The 22,133-nt window shown below is 50.3% G+C and overlaps 7 protein-coding genes across 7 annotated transcripts; 2 read left to right on the top strand and 5 right to left on the bottom strand.

The window, feature by feature from the left end:
- Positions 1 to 1,541: 1,541 nt before the first annotated feature.
- TRV_07257 (GATA transcription factor (AreB), putative) lies at positions 1,542 to 2,433 on the bottom strand (the record flags this gene model as incomplete). The annotated part of the gene is made up of 2 exons (XM_003018666.1): positions 1,542 to 2,135; positions 2,329 to 2,433. 2 exons carry the CDS (start codon positions 2,431 to 2,433, stop codon positions 1,542 to 1,544), a joined length of 699 nt encoding a protein of 232 aa, XP_003018712.1.
- Positions 2,434 to 3,375: 942 nt separating this feature from the next.
- On the bottom strand, positions 3,376 to 5,403 carry TRV_07258 (uncharacterized protein; the record flags this gene model as incomplete). Its single annotated transcript, XM_003018667.1, is given in 6 exon segments — positions 3,376 to 3,939; positions 3,986 to 4,371; positions 4,559 to 4,712; positions 4,786 to 5,169; positions 5,189 to 5,299; positions 5,398 to 5,403. The coding sequence occupies 6 exon segments, from the start codon at positions 5,401 to 5,403 to the stop codon at positions 3,376 to 3,378; spliced, it is 1,605 nt and encodes a 534-aa protein (XP_003018713.1).
- A 683-nt stretch (positions 5,404 to 6,086) lies between these two features.
- On the top strand, positions 6,087 to 8,146 carry TRV_07259 (uncharacterized protein; the record flags this gene model as incomplete). Its single annotated transcript, XM_003018668.1, has 3 exons — positions 6,087 to 6,363; positions 6,559 to 6,663; positions 6,714 to 8,146. The coding sequence occupies 3 exons, from the start codon at positions 6,087 to 6,089 to the stop codon at positions 8,144 to 8,146; spliced, it is 1,815 nt and encodes a 604-aa protein (XP_003018714.1).
- Positions 8,147 to 9,898: 1,752 nt separating this feature from the next.
- Positions 9,899 to 10,888, top strand: TRV_07260 (uncharacterized protein; the record flags this gene model as incomplete). Its single annotated transcript, XM_003018669.1, has 2 exons — positions 9,899 to 10,385; positions 10,482 to 10,888. The coding sequence occupies 2 exons, from the start codon at positions 9,899 to 9,901 to the stop codon at positions 10,886 to 10,888; spliced, it is 894 nt and encodes a 297-aa protein (XP_003018715.1).
- Positions 10,889 to 11,830: 942 nt separating this feature from the next.
- Positions 11,831 to 14,272, bottom strand: TRV_07261 (uncharacterized protein; the record flags this gene model as incomplete). Its single annotated transcript, XM_003018670.1, has 2 exons — positions 11,831 to 13,408; positions 13,514 to 14,272. 2 exons carry the CDS (start codon positions 14,270 to 14,272, stop codon positions 11,831 to 11,833), a joined length of 2,337 nt encoding a protein of 778 aa, XP_003018716.1.
- A 1,105-nt stretch (positions 14,273 to 15,377) lies between these two features.
- Positions 15,378 to 17,479, bottom strand: TRV_07262 (uncharacterized protein; the record flags this gene model as incomplete). The annotated part of the gene is made up of 3 exons (XM_003018671.1): positions 15,378 to 16,716; positions 16,771 to 17,341; positions 17,410 to 17,479. 3 exons carry the CDS (start codon positions 17,477 to 17,479, stop codon positions 15,378 to 15,380), a joined length of 1,980 nt encoding a protein of 659 aa, XP_003018717.1.
- Positions 17,480 to 18,512: 1,033 nt separating this feature from the next.
- Positions 18,513 to 20,072, bottom strand: TRV_07263 (uncharacterized protein; the record flags this gene model as incomplete). The annotated part of the gene is made up of 4 exons (XM_003018672.1): positions 18,513 to 18,760; positions 18,835 to 19,285; positions 19,352 to 19,839; positions 19,895 to 20,072. 4 exons carry the CDS (start codon positions 20,070 to 20,072, stop codon positions 18,513 to 18,515), a joined length of 1,365 nt encoding a protein of 454 aa, XP_003018718.1.
- Between the last annotated feature and the right edge of the window lie 2,061 nt (positions 20,073 to 22,133).

A 22,133-nucleotide genomic window follows, 5' to 3' on the forward strand; every position in this document is an offset into this window, starting at 1 on the left:
CCAAAATCTCCAAACCCTCATCACCTTCTCTTCGTCTCATCCATGACAGGCCTAGCATATGGTGTACTATTCGGAGTTTATCCCGCTATTGTCTCCCATGCATTTGGCATATCTGGGTTTTCCCAGAACTGGGGCGTTATGACTCTCGCCGCTGCGATTTTCGGCCATATATTCAATTATATCTATGGTGTCATATATGACAGCCACTCGAAAGTGTTGCCTGATGGCACACGCCAGTGCAGTATGGGACTGGAGTGCTATTCTACGGCGTACCTGGTGGCATTCTACGCATCTATTTGCTCTGGATTTCTGACATTAGTAGGAGTTTTCCTTGAAAGATATAGGCGACATCAGAGATTACTTACTGGGGAAGATGAAATACCCCAACCAGCTGCATGAATTGACAGCGAGCTGCATCCTAACCTTTCTTAGAGTCTCGGAATTAGCGACATTATTCACGTCCAGGTCGCATCACTAGCTCAGGTGGCTTCTTGTCCCCGAGGATCTAACCCACACGTTTCCCATGCCTCTCTTTTTTTTTTTTTTTTTTTTTTTAATATTTTAATCTTTCATTATTTCGCTATACATGTTTGTCTGCCTGCAGTGCAATTACAGGCCCATTTCATATGTTATTCCGGGGAGACAAGATTTTGGTATAATTTTTTATTCTCGGGTTGGGATGAAATTAGATTGCTATCTCCTCTTCTCTGGCATATGCCCTAGTTTTAAAGGACGTCCAAAAAGCGATAATCCAAGGTATTAAAATTTGCTATCAAATCTATCCCTATTCCACGGTGAATTGAATTGCCTCCTTTTTCTGCGCTTTTTAGGCTCGGTTTCTTGTCTATATTACAACAACTAAAGGTAAGAATAACATCGTCCATCAACCACCCATTACACGAAACGAACGGAAGAAACCTCACCAATAAACGGGGAAAAAGGAAGCGGGGGGACGAAGAATAAGAATGATTAAGGCCTCTCCAGAAAGTTAGAGAGGCTTAGAATAACTCCGGCTATAGAGGAGCGAAGTGTTAAAAAGCAGGGAGCAAAAGCACGGAAATATTTGTAGTAAAGACAGGTGAGAAGCGAAGGGTAGTAGAGCAGTTAACCAAAAAGAAGCGATCGAGATATATGAAGAGCAGTTAAGGCGTGAGATAATCTGCTGTGCCGTAAAGAAAAGGGCCAACAAGCAATGACAAGTATCGCGTACAAAGAGTCCATCCACAACTTGTGTGGAAGGGTGATTAGTGATATAAAGAGAAGAGTTGAATGCCGCAGCATAAAACTCGTCCGTGGTAAAGATGACGAGGGGCATATAGAGTACAGAATTCCGGGAATTTTATAGAAGAATGAATCAAGGGTGTTGTGATATAAGAATAGCGAGAGGGATATTGACATCGAACGGACATCAACTTTCAAATTGAGGGGAAAAGTGTGAGAAGATAGAAAAAAAGGGGGGAGATATGAAAAAGAGGAGCCGGCAGACAGCAGTTCCGCATTGCGTGCCAACTAAGAATCAAAAACAAGAGAGAACTGACGTCCTAGACGTCCGCTGAAGACTTGTTGTCGACTTCGACCTTCTCTGGAGAGTCGGAAAGTCGACATCGTTTAGTTTGAGGTTCTACCGGCTCATCTTTAGATTGAGCCTGTTCCTGCCCGGATAAGCGACCTTCAAGTTCGCTTATCCTGCGTTTTAGTTCCTCTTCTCGCTTCTGTGCCTCTTTGAGTGACTGCCGTAGACGAGATTCCGAGTCTTGAAAAAGATCGTTTATCAATTCCAACTCATTGACTCTGGTCTTTAAGGATGTGTTTGCAGCAACTAAGTTTTCATACGTCTGGGGACCCTCAAGATGGCGTTCGTTAGAAGAAGTTGAACCTGGAGACGGGTGTTGCAGCTGTAATGACGCAAAGTTCCCCGATGGGTTGAAGTTTGGGTCTGAGAGGCCAACGTTGTCAAACATATTGTGAGAAGGGATACTAGTTGAGCCATGGAAATTAGGCGTGTCCGTTCGGGAGACTGGAGAATTTGAACCATCGGAACGGCCAGGAGAGAGCTTCCTGGAAGCACGGGCGTAGCCATATGGTGTAGTGCCGTCTGATCTAGGAGTAGCTTGGTTGTTTGCATCGGTATTGGCCTGCAATTGGGAGGTGGGTTAGACACTTAGTCCGATTACCGCGAGAAAAGAAAAAGTATTTAAGTACCTTTCGTTTTGGGCCTTGGCCCGAAGTTTTCACCCGATTGCGACTCTTTATCACATCTGTCTTCAAGTTCATAGGCCGTGGCCGGCCGTGAAGCTTTAGAAATAGGCCGCAGGCGTTACAAAGCACCGAGCCCATCTCGTCTCGGCGCCATAATGGAGTCTTGGAAGTACCGCAATTCTGGCAAACAGACTGCAATTGAACGTGACCTTGGTTAGCTAGGGCCGTTGCCATGATAAATATGGGTGCAAAGGGCTTATGGCGAAACGTTTTCGCTGCAGAGACACCAAAACAAGAGTGCAAAGAAGGTTCTGTAGCGCGCTTCGGAAGCTACCTCCAGTATGATAAGGTAGAAGAAAGTTGGAATGGATGTTGGCGATAAGAAACGAAAAAAAGGCGGTTTAATAACTGCCAAGCCATTTTTGATTTCGCTTGCCCTTCTTTATTCGATTAGATTAAGTTGAGATGCGATGAGCCGTGTGTTGTTGTTGTTGTTGTGTGTGTCTGTTGAGAGCTTCCTTTTCTCCCTTGTTCGGGGCATGGTTTGCTCACGCCTCCCCCTGAACCAGCGGAACGACGAAGAATGAGGCCCCAGGGGGAGAAAAAGCAGCAGGATATGTGAGCAATTGAGGTCGTTGTAGAACCTCGAACTCAAAAGAATTTAAGGGTAAGGCACAGGAACGGAAGAGACAGACGTACATACATACATCACAGACGCACATACACCGTACATACATACTTCCGGGCCCAGGGCGATGGCGATGGCGTTGGCTATCCATTCCACCCCCCCTCTCCAGTGCAGAGGGAAGACGAACGCACTGGCGTACGGTATCGGGAACTGCGCATGGCTGGAACCGGTGATCCCTTCTGCCTTTCTCCCATTCGTGGGGGCCAGGGGGGTCCTTGAGATGACCTTTTTTTTTTTTTTTTTTTTTCCTTCTGCTGTCAATTTTCAACGCTTCCCACCTTTGCCCGGACGAACCGCACCACTAGTTAGTTTGTTAGGCTCACAGACAAAGAAGAGGAGTGCACGTATGTGTAGATCGAAGCAGAGGGCAGACAAGAGGCAGAGACGAAGGGAAAGGGGGGGAAGAAAGAAGAAAAAGAAAGAATAAAAGGGCCCCAAAGCGAACAACGGATAGAGAAGCCAGGTTGACGGGGCGGCTGATCCCGAGGCTAGAGAAGTAAGAATAGCAGCAGCAGCAGGAGAAGCAGCAGCGGAAGCAGCAGAAGCAAAGCACGGAGGGCGAACGAGTCGAGTGATGATGATGCTTGCTTCCAGAAGAACGGTGCTGCGTATCGGAGAGACAAGGATTGGGAGCAGGAGAAGGGCGTTTGCAGGGGGGAGAGGGGGGGGGGTCTCCATCCCTCTGCGAGAGCATCACCACCACGGCGAGGAAGAAGACGAAGAAGCAGACACAGAAAGCAGCAGAAGGAAAAAGCAACCAACCCCATGAGATGTTTGCCAGCAAATAGTATCACCAGACCGTGAAGTGTGAGTTGTGAGTTGTCCTTGATCCACCCTCGGGCCTGCTTGCTCCACGCTCCACGCACTTCTTGGAGATTTGAGGACGATGCGATTTTTGCAGACCGCAAGGAAAAGGAATGGCTGGGGGGCGAGAAGCTCAGCCAGCGAGGGCCAGTCAAGGGCCGCCGTCGCTTTTGCAAAAACCAAGGGCGTAGTAGTGGTGGTGGTGGTGTAGAGTGAAGCACAGGACCCGGTACGAAGTCAAGTCTGGTCTGGCACGCTGCGTGTTTTGGCGGGTTCGCGATCCACGGTACATACATCCATAGTACAGTTCCCTCTGGACGTCTGCTTGCTCGTCTTCTGCTTTTGATAGACGAAGCAGAAGAAGAAGAAGAAGCAAAAAAGGGCCCTCCTGCTGCGCCGCGGAAGCCATCTTGATTGATCGTTGCTGAAACTCAGCGAGCACTGATGAATGTGCATGACTGGAAACCGGCTGTACTCTACACCTGGCTGGCTGTCAACGACCGGCTGTATATAAGAATAGCAATATAACATGCACTTATCTCTCCCGTCTTTATAATCCTGCTTCATCATCATCTCATCATCATCATCATCATCATCATCATCATCATCATCATCATCATCATCATCATCATCAATCATCATAATCGTCGTCTCGTCTCTACCAAAAAGCAACATCCCCCCTAACCCTCCCCCCCCGGCCAACCAGACCAGACCAGCCAATCTGCTTGCACGACCCCCCAGCCACCCCCAGCAGCGCGAGGACGAAGAAGAGGCGGCGGAAGAGGCAGACGAAGGAGAGGCCCGCCTCTGCAAACTTGCAAAAATAAAAAAAGAAGTAAAGGTAAGCTAGTTGTCTTCGTTACGTACGGACAGACGGGCGGATCCCAAGGGTATCGAATGAATGATACGCCGTGGAAGAAGCAAAAAAAAGAGACGAAAAAGCAAAGAAAAGGAAAAAAAAGGCGCCAGAGAGGAAGAAGCAGAAGAGCAGCAGCAGAAGAAGAAGAGACAGGCAAGGGAACTAAAAAAGAGACGAGGAAGAATCATAATAATAATAATAGATCGCAGAGAGGCAGCGGCAGCAGCAGAATCACCTCCTTCAACCCCCTGACCAGCAACTGATAGACACTGGCAGCAGCATCAACACCAGCATCAAACACCAGCAACGAGAGATAGACTGATAGACAAGAGAGTAAGAGGGAGACGACCAAACGAGATACAGAGAAAGAGAAAAAAGAAGCAAAAGAAGCGCCTAAAAGCAAAGCAAGTAATGCGATTCTCCACCAGTTGAGACTTACTTGAACTTCACCTTGCTTGCTTGCTTGCTTCTTCCACTCCCTCTTCTTCTTCTTCTTCTTCTTTTCTCCTGCTATCTCCTCTTCCTCTTTATTCCTCTCCTCCCTCTGCTTTGATTCTGTTTTCCTTCTTCTCGTCTTTTTGTTGCTTGCTTCAATCAAGTCCTTGCATGGGTTGTGCTGCTGCGGCTGTTCTATTTACGAGTCCATGACCCTGTCTGTGCAGTCTTGCTTGCGTTGCTTGCTTCTGCTCTAAGAGTCGGTTTGCCTTCTCTTCTCCCTCTCTGTCCTCGTCTTCGTCTGCTCCATCTTCCTATGCATATACATCGTCTGCCGGTGGCCTCGCTGACTCGTGTATAGATCCCGTTGGGCGTTGAGATATCCCATCTCACGCATCCACAAACCACCAACCACCATTGAAAGGAAGGAGATATATACAACAAAAGGGAGCGCCCCGGAGAAGACGAAGAAGAGTGACTTCTACGACGTTACGAGTTCACGTTAACGACTATTTACTGTCTGCCTGTCCATTTTGCTTAGATCTGTTTGCTTTGCGTTCTTTCGGGTTTGCCCATACAGCTGCAGCATAGCTTCTTTGATATCAACCTCAACCTCAAACACACACACCACCCGCAGCCGCACGAAGAAGAGAAGGTTGAAGTGAAGAGAGTGCGAGGGAACAAAAGGCCAATTGACAGTCGATTCCCCTGGCTGACTGCCATTACTACTCGTCTTTACCCGAACGTCCCCTTCAGTCTGAAAAGCTGGAGCTGCCGTCGATTTCCCAGGTTCACACCCGGAGCGCCGTGGATCTTCCCTGGTATAACCACCACGCCAGCGAGAGGCCGCTCTTCTCAGGCGACAAGCTGCCAGCGCTCTCCTTTGCCCCGGCCGTCTCGTCCGCCTCATCCCCGTCTTCGTCCCCGTCGACCGCTGTCTCCTCCCAGCAGGACTCGGCCGTTAGCCTCTCGAGCTACTCCCAGGCCAGCTGCGAGGCCAAGAGCCCTCCCTCCATCTCTGCTGCAGACGGCGTGGGCGTCAGCGTCGGTGTAGGTGTCGGAGCAGGCGTTGGTGTCGGAGTCGGAGTCGCTGCTGGAAGCATGAACCAGACACAGCCGTATATGGATGTGCAGTCGTCGCATTTGGCCTCCTCGCAGCCGTACACCTCGCAGGGAACGCCGACAGAGAACAGCATCTCGCACTATCCGCAGTACCAGCAGCCATCGTTGCTGCAGCCGGGGCCTACCGCATATGCCCCTTCACATAGCTACCCGCCACAGTACGGCTACTCGAATGGCATCACCTCGCCCCCCAGCAACCAGCCAGTACCCAACCCCTTGAACGGTCAGGGACCAACTCAGATCCTACCTCTCCCTCGTAAGTCAAAAGTTTCTCCCATCTTATATAAACACCCTATTTTATTTTTTTGGGTGGTGTAAACATTTGAACATCGGTTAATGGTTCCAGCATTAAACTCGACGGCCCCAAACTCTCATGGATACGTACCAAACTCCGCGAGTCAGGTCCAACCTTACTCGTCTCAGACTCCATACGACACTACGGGACAAATAGCGCCGCCAGGAGTGAAGCCCCGAGTCACCGCCACGCTGTGGGAAGATGAAGGCAGCCTCTGCTTCCAGGTTGAGGCCAAGGGCGTCTGTGTTGCTCGAAGAGAGGGTCAGTCTTCAGCTCTCCAATCGAAACAGGCTAATCTAACTTTTTAATAGACAACCATATGATTAACGGTACAAAACTGTTAAACGTTGCTGGAATGACCAGAGGCAGGAGAGACGGCATTCTCAAGAGTGAAAAGATTCGACATGTTGTGAAGATCGGCCCCATGCATCTGAAGGGTGTCTGGTACGTTGAATCGTTGCTGTTTCTTACTCAGAAGTACCCGGAATTAACATCCCGTAGGATACCGTTTGAGCGTGCTCTTGACTTTGCCAATAAGGAGAAGATTACCGATCAGCTCTATCCGCTCTTCGTTCACGCCATTGGAAGTCTACTCTACCATCCAGTGAACGAAAACCGCGCCAATGCTATCGTTACAGCTTCGGATCGACGACGGATCGAGAGCAGCCAGCCATTGGGGCGCCCTGGACCCGGAGGACACCCTCCACCACTTCATCATCACCATTCGATGCAGAATCCAACAACTACGCATATGTCTCAGCCATCTTCACTCGCTACAATGCCGCATCCCATGCCTGGCCGTCCTCCGCTAGACCGCGCTCACACTTTTCCCACACCTCCCACCAGCGCCTCTAGTCTCGTAGGCATGCCCAATCAACCCGGATCGTACGAGTGGAACGGTCAGAATATGTCCAACGGTGTTCAGAGCTCTCAGCCACTCCCACTAGAGTCTGGAATGAATGGCACTAGGTCAATGCCAACCACCCCCGCCACGACTCCACCAGGTGCAAACATGTCTGCGATGCAAGCTTACCAGGGCCAGTCTGCCTACAGTGATTCCAAAGCATACTATTCCTCAGCCCCAGCTCCGCAGTCACACTACGCGTCTCAGCAACCTGTATCTCAACAGAGCATCTCCAGCCAGGGAAACGGCCATGTAAACGGATCGAACGGGGCTAACACCACTGAACCAGAGACCACGGAGCAGCACCAAGGCACTGACAGCGAGTACATCAACGATTCAAATGGTAATTACAACTCCAATCGTGCTTCATACCCTGCCTACCCGTCCACCCAGGCCGTTGGCTCCATGCCCAGTGAACATACGCCTCTCCCTTCTGAGATGGCCGCTCCTCCACCTCACCAGAACGGAGCCGACAAGCGTTCCTCGGGACCCTGGCCATCAACATATACCCCTCGATCAGGCGCCCCCAGCAGCGTCTACAGCGTAATGAGTGACACCCGCAACTCACCCGCCAACAATTCCGGCACTGCTACTTACCCAGATGCCTACTCCGCCTCGACTAGCACACCAAGCTACTCTTCATCCATGAACGGGTCAAGCAAACGTTCCCGTGACGAAGATGATGTAGAAGAGATTCCTCGCTCCGACAGCCGCGGTGAAGGTTCTGTGTACGAGCACAAGCGTCGGAAAACGCTCATTGACTCTGCCTCTGGTCCGATTGTACCGGCTTCCATCAGCTTACAGAGTGTACAATCTGGCAACTTCCCAAGACGGATCTGACAATCAAATCTCCCTTTGCCAACAAATGCCCTCTGGCCGAGATGAAAAGTTAACGAATTGATGTGTCCTTGACTCGACAATGGATATAAAAAGCCCATATATAAATGTGAACTAACAAAAACAACGACAACGACAACACCCGTATCAACAATTAGCCCAACTTCACCCACTGTCCTTAAAAAGAACTAACCAATTGACATGACATGCCAACGACACGACACGACACGACTCCTCCGCGCCTTAAACGAATAACGAGCAAAATATCCCCCAAAAAACTGATAAATGAGCCCGCCCTGCGAGGCCAAAAAAATAAAGAAAAAGAACCAAATGCTGCGTTTGAAAACTTATATTCCTTTACCTTAACGACCGATTAACGAAAGCGAGTGTTTACCGCCCTGTCCATCCATGCAAATGTCCGCTGCATGCTTTTTTCCCTTTTAAGCAAATGTTGTTTTTCTCGTCAGCGCCATCGTCATCGTCAGTCAGCGAATACATCGAGTTCGTTCCAAACTTTTCAGCCCGTCGACCAGTCCATCCTTTTTTTGTGGCAAAAGCGCCTGCTCTTCCTTACTCTCGGTACCCCCAAGGAAATGTGCATATCCTCTTCGAACAATCCTGTTTCAAAGAATGGGAGGCATTTTTTGCTTTCCCAGTCGAATATCTCTTTTCATATCATTTGCTGTTATTTTTGCTTCTTCTCTTCTTGCATCAGGAGTTTTTGTGATTCTTTTGATTTTTGATTTATCTTCTTCTACTTCTACAACCGGCCATTGCAACTGTTTTCGTCTTAGGAGCGGAATACCCGATCCCTCCTACCTACTTACCTGCTTCACTCGAACCACGCCCACTCCCCGGCCCAAGCAGGGGGCCTTTTACACTCCTGCTCTAGCAAACGTGTTACATGTGTTTTTATAAGACCCTTGAACCTGATATCCCTCCCAATTACACATCGAAATCTACTTGCCTATCCGCCTGCTCCCCACTTCCCTTCCTTCCGTGGGTTCGGAGTAATTATCTGCGTCATGTTTTACGTTGCTGGTACCTAAAGTTGAATGATTTACATGTGGTTTGATGTGTTTGACGTGACTCCCCCAAGCTAGCTGACAGCAATGGCTTTTTGTTTTTCTTTCCATTCACTTCTCTACAGTTCCCTTTTATACAATTCGCTGATTTGATTGACTTTTTTTTTTTATTCGATTCCTTTGTTGCTTTCCTCTGTGCTTATTTCCCGCTACTTGCTTTTATCTCTGTCTGATCGTTTGTGTCTTTGCCACATCTTTGAAATCTCCCCCCAAAAAACTTTCTCCTTCTGTTGATTTTCGTTTCGTTTCTAATGACCCTGATATGACACGAATTTCCTACTTTTGCTCCTGTCCTTCTCTAGTCGGTACATTTTGGAACTACGAGTATGACCCTAGGGATCGATCCAACAAGGGTAGCAGTAGCCAGATTATCTTATTTTTTAAATCTTAATTTCGTACTCTCTTATCCTTTCATCTCTATCCAGATATCATCGTTCATCATTTCATCGTCGTCGTTGAATAACACTTCGGCTTATGTAAGAAACTCCGAAGGAGGCTCATATCACGTGAGCTGCAAGTGATCCTTGCTTCCCGTCGCGCTAAGCTTTTTTCGGACAATAAACAACTCGCAGTCTTCGACTCGATATCAAAAAGGACCAGAAGAGGCCAGGGGGGTTAAGAGGAGAAGTCCTGGCAAAAAATCTCATTACATCAACAACTGGCATGCAGTATGCCCAACAAGGATACCAAAATAACCCCCTCCCTACGCCAGATACTCACCACGCCATCCAACGCCGCACTCGAAACGTTCGACGCCTGGAACTCCGTCTCAACAGGCCACCAACGCGCAGAAGTGAAGCAATCCAATTCCTCCGGCTGGACCCAGGTACGCAGCCAGAAACTATCTGCTCAATATGGCGGTAACCCCAAAGCCATCCATGGTGAGTGGGCATGGCTCGACAAGCAAGGGCGGAAGAAACTCGGTCAACTGAATGCTGGGAACGGGGATATACGTCGTTTCATGAGCACGGGCAAAAGGAGGGCTGGGGATGAAGTCAATGGAAAGTCCGAAGTGACCAAGCGCTTGAAGTCGATGCAGGGACAGCAGCATGAACATAGCCATGAGCATGGACAAGTGGCTGGTGATGATCTGCCGATAATGAGCTTGGAGCAAAGCAGGGGGGCGGTATGCTTCGATGAACGGTATGATCGTACGAGTAAGTTTTTTGAAACAGCCACAATGCACTCTCTCCCCGTGCCTTCATTAAACAGCAAGGTGGGAACTAACTAACTAAACTATATGGATGATTCAGGTATGAATTATTATGAGAGTTACAAAATTAATGATGATACCCATGCAAACAAGGATAAGCGTATATTCGCTAACTTGACGATATATATCAATGGTTCCACCATGCCACTGATATCAGACCATAAGTTGAAAAATATGCTGGTAGATCATGGAGCGAAGATATCAATTGGCCTTGCCAGGCGGAGTGTGACGCACGTCATCCTCGGTTATCCAAATGGGGCGGGTGAGGTCGAGAGTGGCGGTGCAGGTAAGGATGCCGGGAATTCGCAGCCCGGGGCCGGTGGAGGACTTGCAGCCGGGAAAATGCAGCAAGAGATAAGCCGTGTTAGCGGCATGGGGGTTAAATTCGTTGGGGTTGAGTGGCGAGTATTTCCTTTACTTGGCTTATTGCATTGTTTCGTGGATTAAGTATTTGCCTGCTGACGTTTATTTGATTATCAGGGTACTCGAGAGTATCAAGGCCGGCTGCAGGTTGCCCGAAGCGAAATTCGCTAACGTACATCTTGCATCGAAAAAGCAGAGAAGTGTACTAGATTTCATGATCAAATAGACTCGACATTTATCTATGTACTATGTATGCATCGTTCTTTCTTTGGTTTTAGCAATTGACCAATCCGTTCGATCATTGCGTGGCCCAAACACATCGCCGCCCGAGAGACATTATCATCGTCATTATCATTAGTTATTCAGCCAGTCAGCCACCCACTCAGACAAGCAAGACAAATAAACGCAACCCAAAAATGGTCGAAGTTGCAAATATCAATCAAGGTAGACGAAACTCAAGTCATCCCATCAACAATGGTAGCACGCAAACATGAATAACAAAAACGATTAACGGTGTTTTCCTTCTCTTCTCTTTTCTCCACTGGACTGTATGTTTCCAGGGAAAGATAAGGCAGAGAGAGAGAGGGGCAAGCAAAGCAAAGCAAAGCAGAAGTAAAGCAAATGCATACATTAAAAAGGCCCAAACTGCCGATGTTTCATAGCAAGCAAGGCAGGCAAAATATAAACAAGTAAGATGACAACAGCAGCAGCAACGGCAAGAAAAAAAAAGAAGTAATAAATTCACAAATAACAAAGACCAAAGGCCGCGCCGAGCCGTGCATTGATGGCTTTCCCTATATACTCCGTATATTGTGCAAGGTAAATATGTGATAAACGAATGGGGCAAACTGTGCAGCAAGTTGGCCGTTGTCGAAGGAACAGCCAGTCATGAAAGTGTTGCGAGCGAGCAACAGTATATTAAAACAAGTTAACGCCGGTAAAGAAGACGCGGGTTGGTCTATCGATGCAACCAGAATCGAAAGGAATGCAATTTATTCTTCGTCAATGTGGTGGTGATAGTATTTTTCATTTCTTGCTAGGATTTTTGTCGTCCTTTTTGGCACCTTTGGAATCGCCACGGGAACTGTCATAGCTTTGTCTGACATTCCCTCTTCGTTCCTTACGGCCTCTCCTAGCTTCCTCGGGGGATGAAGTCATTGCTGAATGCGGGAATGTTGAAGGATCGAACTTGGGGAATGAACATGTTGAATCTGACGGACCGATGTCTCGATGGTCCTGCTCGGATGTTCCAGTTAATGGACGGGTGAGTTCTTCGGTGTGCTGGGCGGACTGAGACTGGGATTGAGATGGCGAAGGGGTACTGGAAGATTCACCAGCCGAAGAAGACGAGGCGGAAAGGACATGGCGGAGGGACTCTGAGGAGTTTCCGTGGGAGTGTCGGGTGATCTTTTCTGGACGAGAAGGAGCTTTGGCCTGTGGTGAAGGGGACCGGGTCTTGCCCTTATCCCCGGAGGAGAGGCCGAGGGCTTCCTCCTCTGTAGTGGTAGGCTTGGAGCTACTGCTGGAGTGGGCGTGGTGGGATATAAAGTGAGGAAGATGTAAGTGTGGTGTCTTTGTAGGGGTTGTCAGGCGCTCTGCCGGCGGAGCGGACGAAGAGTTGCGTCGGAAGACGTTGAAGGAGAACTGTCGATGGGCTCTATGTGCAGGGGGCGTTGGAGGAGGACTGGTAGACTCTGCTTTTTCCTTGGAATCGCCGTTACCGTTGGCGTTGGAGCTGTCATTGCTGCCGTCGAAGAGGGGCGCTTTCTCTTCCCTTCTTGACTTTTCGTTGATCACGGAGTCAATAGTCTCACTGCGTGGACGGCGGATGGCCTTGTTGTACTGGAACGCCTGGAGCAGCTCATGACGAGTGAAAGGGTCAGATTCAGAGGGCCGCTCAGGCATCGACTTGGGAGAGTCGAGACGGCCGTCCTTTTCCATCGGCTGGGGAGATATGGTTCCACTAGGCCGCCAGTAGGGGTGTAAGGCAGTCGAAGCACGCTTGCGAATGCTGCCAATGAGAGAGCCGTCGAGACCTTCTCGAGGAGTCCTGACTTCGGGTTCAGAGTAGTCTGGGAAACGAGACATGCCCAGTGGAGGGTGCTGGACCCTACGACGGGGACTGGTAGCAGGTACACCGTTGACCAAAGTAGTCCGTCGTCTGCGCAGGCCGTCCCACTCGATGATTTCGTTTTCACCAACAGGCTCGAGCTCATCAAGTCTCTGGTCCATGTGGAAGCGTCTGATTTCCTCTTGTTCCATTTTCTGACGGGGGGTCGAGATACGGCGGATGATGGCAGCGGTTCCTCTGATGGCATCGGCTTTGGGTTCCAGCTCTCCTTCTTCCTGCTCGGCAACCTCACGGACCTGGTCGAGATCACCCTTGAATACGGCGGCATCGGGGACATCCTTGGCCGACTTGGACAGCTGGAGGAGGACGACACCGGTACAGATCTGGAGGAAGCCCATGACGACTGTGGTGATGCTGATAACGGTACCCTTGAATCCCTGGAACAGGACGGCCGAGGTGACGATACAGGCACTGGTGAAGATGACGTAGTATGTAGGGGTAACCATGGCTGCATTGAAGAGATTAAGTGCTTTCTACTTGACGTTAGCTGAAACAGCCATAATGAATATGGTAGGGAGCGGGAAATGAAAGAATGAGTGAGGAACGGGAAAGCGAGCGAGCGGGAGTGTCCAACATACGTTTAGATAGATGATCTCAGTGAGCAGTGTCGCAACAATGAAGACTAGGAGGACCCAGAGAAACCACTCCTTGAACTGGGGGGTGCCCATGATCTGAGCAATGATGGCTGCTCCAAGCCCCTGAGTAGCAACGACGCTGAGGCCGCCCGTCAAACTGCAGATGGTCAGATAGACGAACATGCTCTTCTTGCCGTACCGGGGACCTGCCCAGATGGCCAGAAAGGCAGAGACGACAATAATGACGCCGGCGAAGGAGAGAAAGCCAGGTGTGATAACGTAGTGCCGCATGTCCTGGATGTTGGCCACGGACGACTGCGTAGGAGCGTTCATGGCGATGATGACCGAGCCGATAATGCAATTGACGCAGCCAACTTTGCCCACGAAACTGAGCCGCTCCTTGAGGAAGATGGCAGACAGGATAGTGGTCACGACGACGGACAGGGCGCCCAGGGGAGTGACGAGGATGGCATCGACGAAGGCGTAGGCGACGAAGTTGCAGAGTTCTCCGAGGATCATCAGCGTCATGCCCGCCCACCAGTAGAAGTTCTTGAGGTATCCGTAGCCCTCGCCGGCCTCCTCATTGTACTTGACGTTCGCCTTGAGCAGGCCGACCTTCTTCAGCACGAAGGAGATGCCGATGAAGAGGCCGGAGCAGACGGCGAGGGTGATGCCCACGGCCTTGAACGCTGGCGGGCGCGAGCTGGGTGAGCCCAGGGGGCTGCCGCCGGAGCGAGCGGCCAGGACGGCCTCATCGAACATGCTCCGTGGCGTCGACGTGAGTCTGATATCCGTGGTGAGTCCGTCCGGCTGTCTTTCTGGGCCGTCTGTCGGTGTCTACTCTGGCGTTGTTATGGCGATGTTGTTTATGTTGACGTTTAGCCGCCGAAGGAATCGAGGTGTGGCTGGTCGGTGGTCGGGGCCAGAGGTACCAGACGGGGAGTACCAGCAGCCAGGGACCAGGAACCAGAGACCAGAGAAGCCGGAGGAGACGACGGTCGAGAGGCGATGCTGCTGCCGTCAGGTCAGTCGCAGCGGTTCAGAGATCCAGTCGACGGTCAGTCGTCCATCCGAGAAGCAGACGGAGAGTTGAGGGCGATGAGGTCGAAGTTGAATTGCGAGAGAGAGAAAAAACTGAGTGATTGACGGCCAGGGGGGAACGAAGGGGCGAAAAGTGGAGAGCGAGGGCGAAGTGGCTGGTTTAGCGGGTTAGTTAAAGCCAGTTAAAGCCAGTTAAAGCCAGTCAAAGGCTAGTTAAGGGCTTGGTCGACGGTTAGTTAAAGGTTAGTTAAAGAGGCCTGGAGTTTAGTTAAAGAGTTAGTTGGCGGCTTTTAAGTAAAGAGGAGAGTCAGGGGCTTACTAAGGCTTGCTTGGGCGCAGATGACGTCGACGCCACGCAGAAAAAGGCGCAGGCAGGGACGAAGCGGACAAGACAGACAGCGAGATAGACAGGGAGAAGGCGAGTAAGATAGACTGTAAGACGGAGCAGATGAAGAAGAGCAAGATGGTACGGAGAAGAGGGTGAGAAAGAGATCTCGTATTATTAAGTAGCACAAGACAGGTTTGACCTGCAGGACCAAGAGACGGGCTCGATGCCAGCCAACGAAGACGGCACGAACTCAAGGAAGACAAGGAAGACCAGGCGAGCCAATGACTAGCATTAGAAGTAGACATAGAAGAAGTAGGAGAAGGAGTACTCCGTAGAAGTAGAAGCAGTAGTAGTAGCGGTAGTGGCAGGAGTTTGATAGAGAGACGTGGCTGAGAGATATTAGATATAGATATAGACATGACAACATGACAGGCATAGACAGACATGTACCAAGAAGATGCATAGCTCGTTACCTTTTTTTGCCTTTTTTGCTTTTCTTTAACTAGAGTTGTAGGTAGGCTTCCGCGTGCGGTTAACCGGTGGCGGACCATCGTCAGGGTACGGTAGCTTGTACTTCCGCGGCGGGCCCACGATAGAGACTGGCCTGTCTGGGTTGCGCGGCGGTAACGAGGGCATCGATACTGCGCCCACGGTGACGTCCTCGCTGCTGACAGGATACGGGATGGGTGTCTTGGGTGGTAAAGGTGGTGGTGGTCCTGTCGGCGGTGGTCCTGCAGGGCGTGAGTGAGCGTCCAGACTGCTCGCTCGGGTCGACGAGTCGATGGACGACGAGGGCTGGTGTTGACTGTGGCTATCCTGACTGCGTCGGGCTGGCGAGATAGGGAGCACCTCTGAGCTGCGGCGGCCGGCAGACCCAGAAACAGGCTCTGGTAGGTCTCGTCCGTCATCGTTGCCGGGCAGGACGGCGAACTTGTCGTCGTACGAACTGAAGCTGATGGCCGTCGAGCTCTGTGACGTACCTGGCCGATGATGGCTCTGGTTCTGGCTCTGGATTGGAGTCCGGTTCTGCTGGAGATGTTCTTCCGCAGGCAGCTCGATGGCAGGCAGCTCAAAGACGTTCTCATCGACAGCTTCTTCTCTATACTTCAGTGGTGGGATTGGAGGCACCGGCTGGTTCTTACGCTCCTCCAGGGCCTCGTTTGTTGCTGCCAACGGTACCCCCGACCTCCCTTCTAACCTCTTGTGCATACGGTCGACTCGAGCCAGCCTCACAGCGGCATCGTAGTTCATCCGTTGCACCTCATTCTTCGCCAGGTACATGCGTGTGTTGGTGCTGATTTCCGCCAGCCGGCTCCATTCGTTCATCCCAAACTCGCCCACGCCAACCTCGACGTTGAATCGATAGTACACCTCTCGGGGCACATTGCGTTTGACCAGATGGTCCTTCACCATAAACTGGTGCGTCGCCTCACAGCCCTCGATCTTCGCTATCAGCCGTCGTCGTGCCTCTGCAAAGTTGCCTAGCGAGTCCCGGAATACATCCTCCCACCACTCGTGTGGCGGTGATGTCGCGCCCTGCGGCCGTTTGCCTGTCCCAATACTAATAAACGCCCCAACCTCTCGCCCGGGCCACTCGTTTACTACGGCTTCGTCCAGTATCTGCGGGCTGGGGTTGTATTTGCCGGCCCCTTCGTCCAGGAAGATGTGTTGGCCGATCTGGATGGGCTTGAAGGCCAGTCCTGTAGCAGCAGTCGCACGTCCAGCCTGCCAGATCGTGCAGTTGAACTCCGGCGGTGGTTCTCGCCGTGAGTCATAGGACCGTAGGAGTATTGATGTCCCGGTCTTTGGTGTCCCCTTATACACAGCCGTTACAGCACTGCAGAAACTTAGCTATGCAATATACCGATTGTAAACATAAAGGAATACCTACGTCTTGGTGCGGTTCTCCCGGTTGTCGTAGAGCTTCGCATTTGGATCCCCCCATACCTGGCCCCCGCCCACCGTCAGTGTCTGGCTGGTCACCGGTGACGTAGGCACAGACGTATTCGTCGTACTGACACTCGACCGGCTCAACCGTCGCTGCAGTGTCGCCGTTGACGCACTCCGCATAAAGGGATTCGCACTCGTCGCCGTTGTCCCATCGTTTCCCTCTTCTTCGTCCACTGTATGATCCCGCACACACTGCTTTATCGCATCCTCCAGTTTTGACGCCTTGAACAGCGTCGTCCGGTACGGTATACCGGCTATTGTCTTGTCTGTCTCAAACACCCGCCGGGTCATCCGGATATACACCTCTTTGCAGGTTTCGATGTCCATGCGCAGCCGGCCCAGCATCAAGGCAATCAGTCCGCCGGTGCCCGTACCGGCTATCAGGTCGAAATGTTCGCATGGTTTGGGAATCTGGTCGCGGCGGGGCGCCTTTCCTTCGCATTCAACGTAGGTCCGGTACATCAGCTCTTGCAATATGATAAGCATAGAGTATCCTCTCACTCCACCGCCATCTACCTCCCGTTAGCCTATATATTCCCTATATTCCTTTATGAAGCCGAAAAGGAAAATGAAAGCTTACCCAGGGAGAGTATTCGCAAAGGAGGTCCTTTGGTGGTGTCCTTCCGACGCAGGCCAGAGGAGGACTCCATGGCTACGGGGTCGCCGGCGCAAATAGCACGGCACGCTCTCCTGACCGTCTGTCTCAACCAGCAGTCAGCAAGAGGAATGCGCACTGCTTTTTAGAACGTCTCCCTTCGGCCTTTGTGGTGTGATAAAAAGAATATATTAAATGTGGATTTCGCCGCTGCCTTGCTTGTCTCGGTCTTGGGATCCCTCGGAAGCTGCGCGCAAGATACAGCGTCTTCAGAACAGGTTATAGCTGGTTGTCGGTCAGAAGGCGAGAGTCGCGGGTCGTCCTCAAGACGGTTTACGGTCGTTTGGAGCAAGTGAGATAGCGTTGGGGCGGGCTGAAGAGGGTGGTAAGCGTGAGGCAGTTCGGGTACAAAAACGCGGCCTCTCAGCTGGCGAAGTCTCAGATGTTATTTTTTTTTTTTGTTTTGTGGCGACAGAGCCAAGCAGGGATGACGTCGGTATCCGAAGCGAAGATGGAGACGACGAGAAGAGGAAGCTGAAGCGTTGGCGATGATGCCAGAGTCGAGTCGCAGTCTGGATGATGCCGGTGGAGGTGATGTCGCTGGTGCAGATGTTGGAAGTTGACCTGACGGCGGGACTGACTAACCGACGGCTTGACTAACTAACTAACTAGTTACAACCTGACAGCCTAGAAGTGGGATTGTTCTCGCCCGGCGGTTGCACAGCCGGCTGAGGGCGCCGTCAGCAGGTGGTACAGATCACGCCGCGGTGGACTACGAAGAAGCAAGGGGGTACGGAGTAATATAATACTTATTAGGTGACGAAGATGCAGACAGCAAGGCACAGAGGGTGTTGGTTTATAACTAACTATTTAATAATATGGAGAATGTAGATGGGTCTGGTTCAGGGCAGCCGTCTCTGCCGGCGGCCATAAGCATAGAGTCATTGCCACAGGATATCATAGAAGAACAGGGGAACAAATAAGAAGCGCAAACAAGCCTGCTAAGGAAATAGAAAATATTAACATTACTTATATGTAGGACCCCCGGGGTCATCGTATTGGTCGTTTCTAGGATGCGTCGCTCGTAATCATCTCCAAAATGTCAGCAGCTTGCCGATATACCGCGGCACAATCAGGGGGTCGTTCAGTAGCGGCGCCTTGTCGCCTCCCAGCTTTGGCATCTTCTTTAGTATACCTGCCTTGTGCATTTTCTCGACGGTGTGATGCAGCGTTGCTTCGGTCGGGATGTCTCTGTGAGCACCGCAGTTGGGAGGCCAGTACCGAGGCTTCCACTGGTGGTTTTCCAGCTCGAGACGAGTGAAGATTGGCAGCAGTTCTGGTTATTCAGTCAGTCATTCGATACTTATACATGCGGAAGTAAGTAAAAAGAGGAGGCGAGGAAGAGCGTACCCATGAACCACCAGATGATGGTCATATGCCACTCGGCGCCGCGGCCGATGATGAGAGAGTCATGGTGTCTGAAGTGGCTCACTTCAGCCTCAGGCACAACCCCTGAGGCACCAGCAACCCTGGGTTCACCCTCACTGTCGAGGATAGCCTCGATGGTCTTGAGCCGGTTCAAGGCTTCTGGGTGCTGATCGTCAAAGGTCAAGGGCCCGGCTGGAGCATCTATGACAGACAGGGCTTCCTCCAGCATCCAGGCCAGGGGGATATCAGACAAAAGGAAGCGGGCATTGTTCTCATAGGCAAAACCACCGCCGACATCAGAGTGGTTACCCGCAAACCACACCTCCTTGACTGAAGCTTCTCTGTCCTCTGATTCAAAGGTGAAGAGGGCTGGCTTGAACTTGAGACGTCGCTCGTGGATTGACAAAGCATGGCGGACATGTTTCGCCGGTGACTGTTTTTTCGTTTGTTAATATTACACACACTACTATCAAACAAAGGAGTAGTAGTAAGAACTCACTGGGGCGCAGTATCTGTATTCCCTGCGGGAGAACGGGATTTCAAGAGTTGAGACGCTGTTGACGCAGTCGAACAGGCCCAAGAAGAAGACTCCGACCTCCTTACGGCAGAAAGTCACCTTCAGCTTCTGCAGGTAATCCTCCACCTCAATATCCTTGGGCTTTTTATTCGCCTTTCCCCGAATGGTTTGCCACTTGCTGAATGCCCCATACACGAATCGAATCATGTCCTCGTTACCCATGGAAAGTAAGCCGACATGTTCGATCATCTCGGCCAGGAAACGGGCCGTGTAGGCACCTCGCGAAAAGCCGAAGATATATATGTCATCTCCGGGTTTGTAGTAACGCATCAAGAACCGGTATCCGCTGGAAACATGGTATTCAAAAGATGTGCCTACCGCCTTGTCGATGATTTCACTGATCTTAGAGCGCATGCGTCCGAATATGGTTATGCTGCTGGACATGTTCACATTGAATGTTCCAATGCCGGCTATAGCTCGTTAGCAACAAGGATAATATTAACATGGTATTAGGGTTAAACCCACGTTGATAGTAGTGGAACTGCCGCTTGTCGTGTCTATCTAGCATCTGATAGAGCTTTACAACATTGGAGTCCGATTCATTGCCCTTGAAGTGATTACCGGTGCCATCAAAGCAGAGCACCAGACGGCGGCCAAGTTTCTTGACTTCTGGAGTCTCCGTCGCTTCATCAACAGTATCCATCTTGCTAATTTCTGTCCCGGTTATACACTTGAAGTTGTCGGTGTGTTTGGTATCAAAAATCAAGACAAGCGGATGGATTGACGGATTTTTATATATATGCCCTCAGGCAGCAAAACCTCCAGCTGGATGCGGCCACCATCCGCCTTGCGTCCAGTCCAGGGCTTCTCAGCCGCTGCGAGAAAAAAAAATAAAAAACGAGAGATCAGACATAACTAAGGCTTCAGCTTGCAGCGCAACCTCACTCCTAGCTGTTGAAGAAAGCCGGGGTTGCCTACCCACCACAATCTGCAGCTGGTATCTCGCATCTTCAACCAATAGACATGGGCCCAAAGGATGGCTGCTCAAGCCAGTGGCCTATCTTTTCGTCAACAGGTGGTAGTGTGACAACAATTTTATCTTACAAGGCTGGCTAATCACCATGCAATTCGGTACACTGTCTGCCTATACCCCCCAGTTCAGCTTCCGCAAGCCACACCGTCGGGGGAGTCCCTGGCCAGCGAATTAGAGCTGATATCTATCCGATGGAAGCTGCAGGATTGGGGGGAATAATGGTTCGTCCTCAATTTCTAGATCATGGTTGCTTTTTGCTTAGCATTCGGAGGAAAGGAGGGGCCGGGGGAGCCATCACATCTGTCTGGTCTTTCGGTCCATTCATCAGTGTTTTCATGAAACTCGGCGTATGTTCTTCATCCTGTTGTTTTTCACCTCTCCATCCGACCAACTTGTTGATGAAAGTGGTCAGACAGATGGGGCCAAGAGGGTGGTTCTCAGGGGCGCCGACCTAGTTCCCTGTTCATAGTAGGCATAATCATATATAAATATCGCAAAGCCCCTGCAGGGAACCTCACCACTTTCCACTTCTGCTGATCCCTTCAATGTTCCCTTGACTTGTCACCGCTGGTGTTGAGTCAAATGTAGTGGTTTGTCGGCTTTCTGTCAATCTTTAACATTGCTTTTCTTTCACACCTCCTCCTTTTCCCTCGGCATACGTTAGATCGTCATTCATTCTTGCTCACTCGAATTCTGCCAAAAGTAACTGTACCACTCATTCAATGGAAGGAATGCAGGAAGAAGTTATAAGCTCTTGGTTATGTCGATATTGACAGCAACTTGACGTTACATAGTCGTGGGTTCGCTAGTTTTCGTCGTGGGGGTCGCAAGGCGAGTTCTCTGTACAGCCAATCCAAAAACTGCAAATAATTGGGCATCATCTCCGATGGAGTCGGCCTGGCCTATTGTTACCACAGGTTATTCAAGTCATGATGGCTGGAGTCAGTTCCAAAACTTGTTATTTGATCTATCAAGGTGAGGTTCGTAGATTCATGAGCAGGCTTATCTTTACTCCAATACACTGCCATTTCACAGGCGGGTTTATTTTTGGCAAAGAAAAGAGAAAAAAGATAAGCTTTGATAGACTTCAGCCTATACAGCCGCAATAGCAAAGAATTAATCATAGAAGAGGTCTGTAAATCCTAAATAATGCTACAAATGCTGCGCCTGAAGTGATCTTGTTTATCGTAAATTCTTTATTCTGAAGTCCTTGTAAGTGATTATATAATCTATGCCAATATATATAGATGACTAATCTCAGCCTTTTTTCGAGCCTCCGAAACTCTAACTTACTTCTATTTTTGCTTCTTCAAACTCCGACTTTAGACATTCGCGATTCACGCAGTCAACCACTTTGGATGGGCAAGATATATTACGAGAACTACTACATCTAATATTTGGTGATTCTGCGTTCTATTTTGATGAATTACTCCAAGTTGGCATCAACGCCTTTGCTATGTCGAGTATGATAAAACTGGTCAACTCAATTGTCATGAGATCCACTTACAATGCCCGGATACAGTATAGCGCTCCTGATATGGAAAGGTATATATGTTAGTGCGCGCAAATATAATGGGGCCCGCCTTGCCGCTTTAACCGCCGGGACCCCAGATCGATATCCACGCCCTTCCAACTTTCCTTTGTTCGCTTCATACTCCGCCCAGATGGATCTGTTATATAGATAAGTGGCCGGTATAAAATGACTCGGGAGATGCCAGGCTGAAGGCTTTG

The sequence above is a fragment of the Trichophyton verrucosum genome, assembly GCF_000151505.1.
Source record: "Trichophyton verrucosum HKI 0517 chromosome Unknown TV-F-a-02e01.M13r1, whole genome shotgun sequence".
In the NCBI taxonomy this organism is placed as follows: Eukaryota; Fungi; Ascomycota; class Eurotiomycetes; order Onygenales; family Arthrodermataceae; genus Trichophyton; species Trichophyton verrucosum.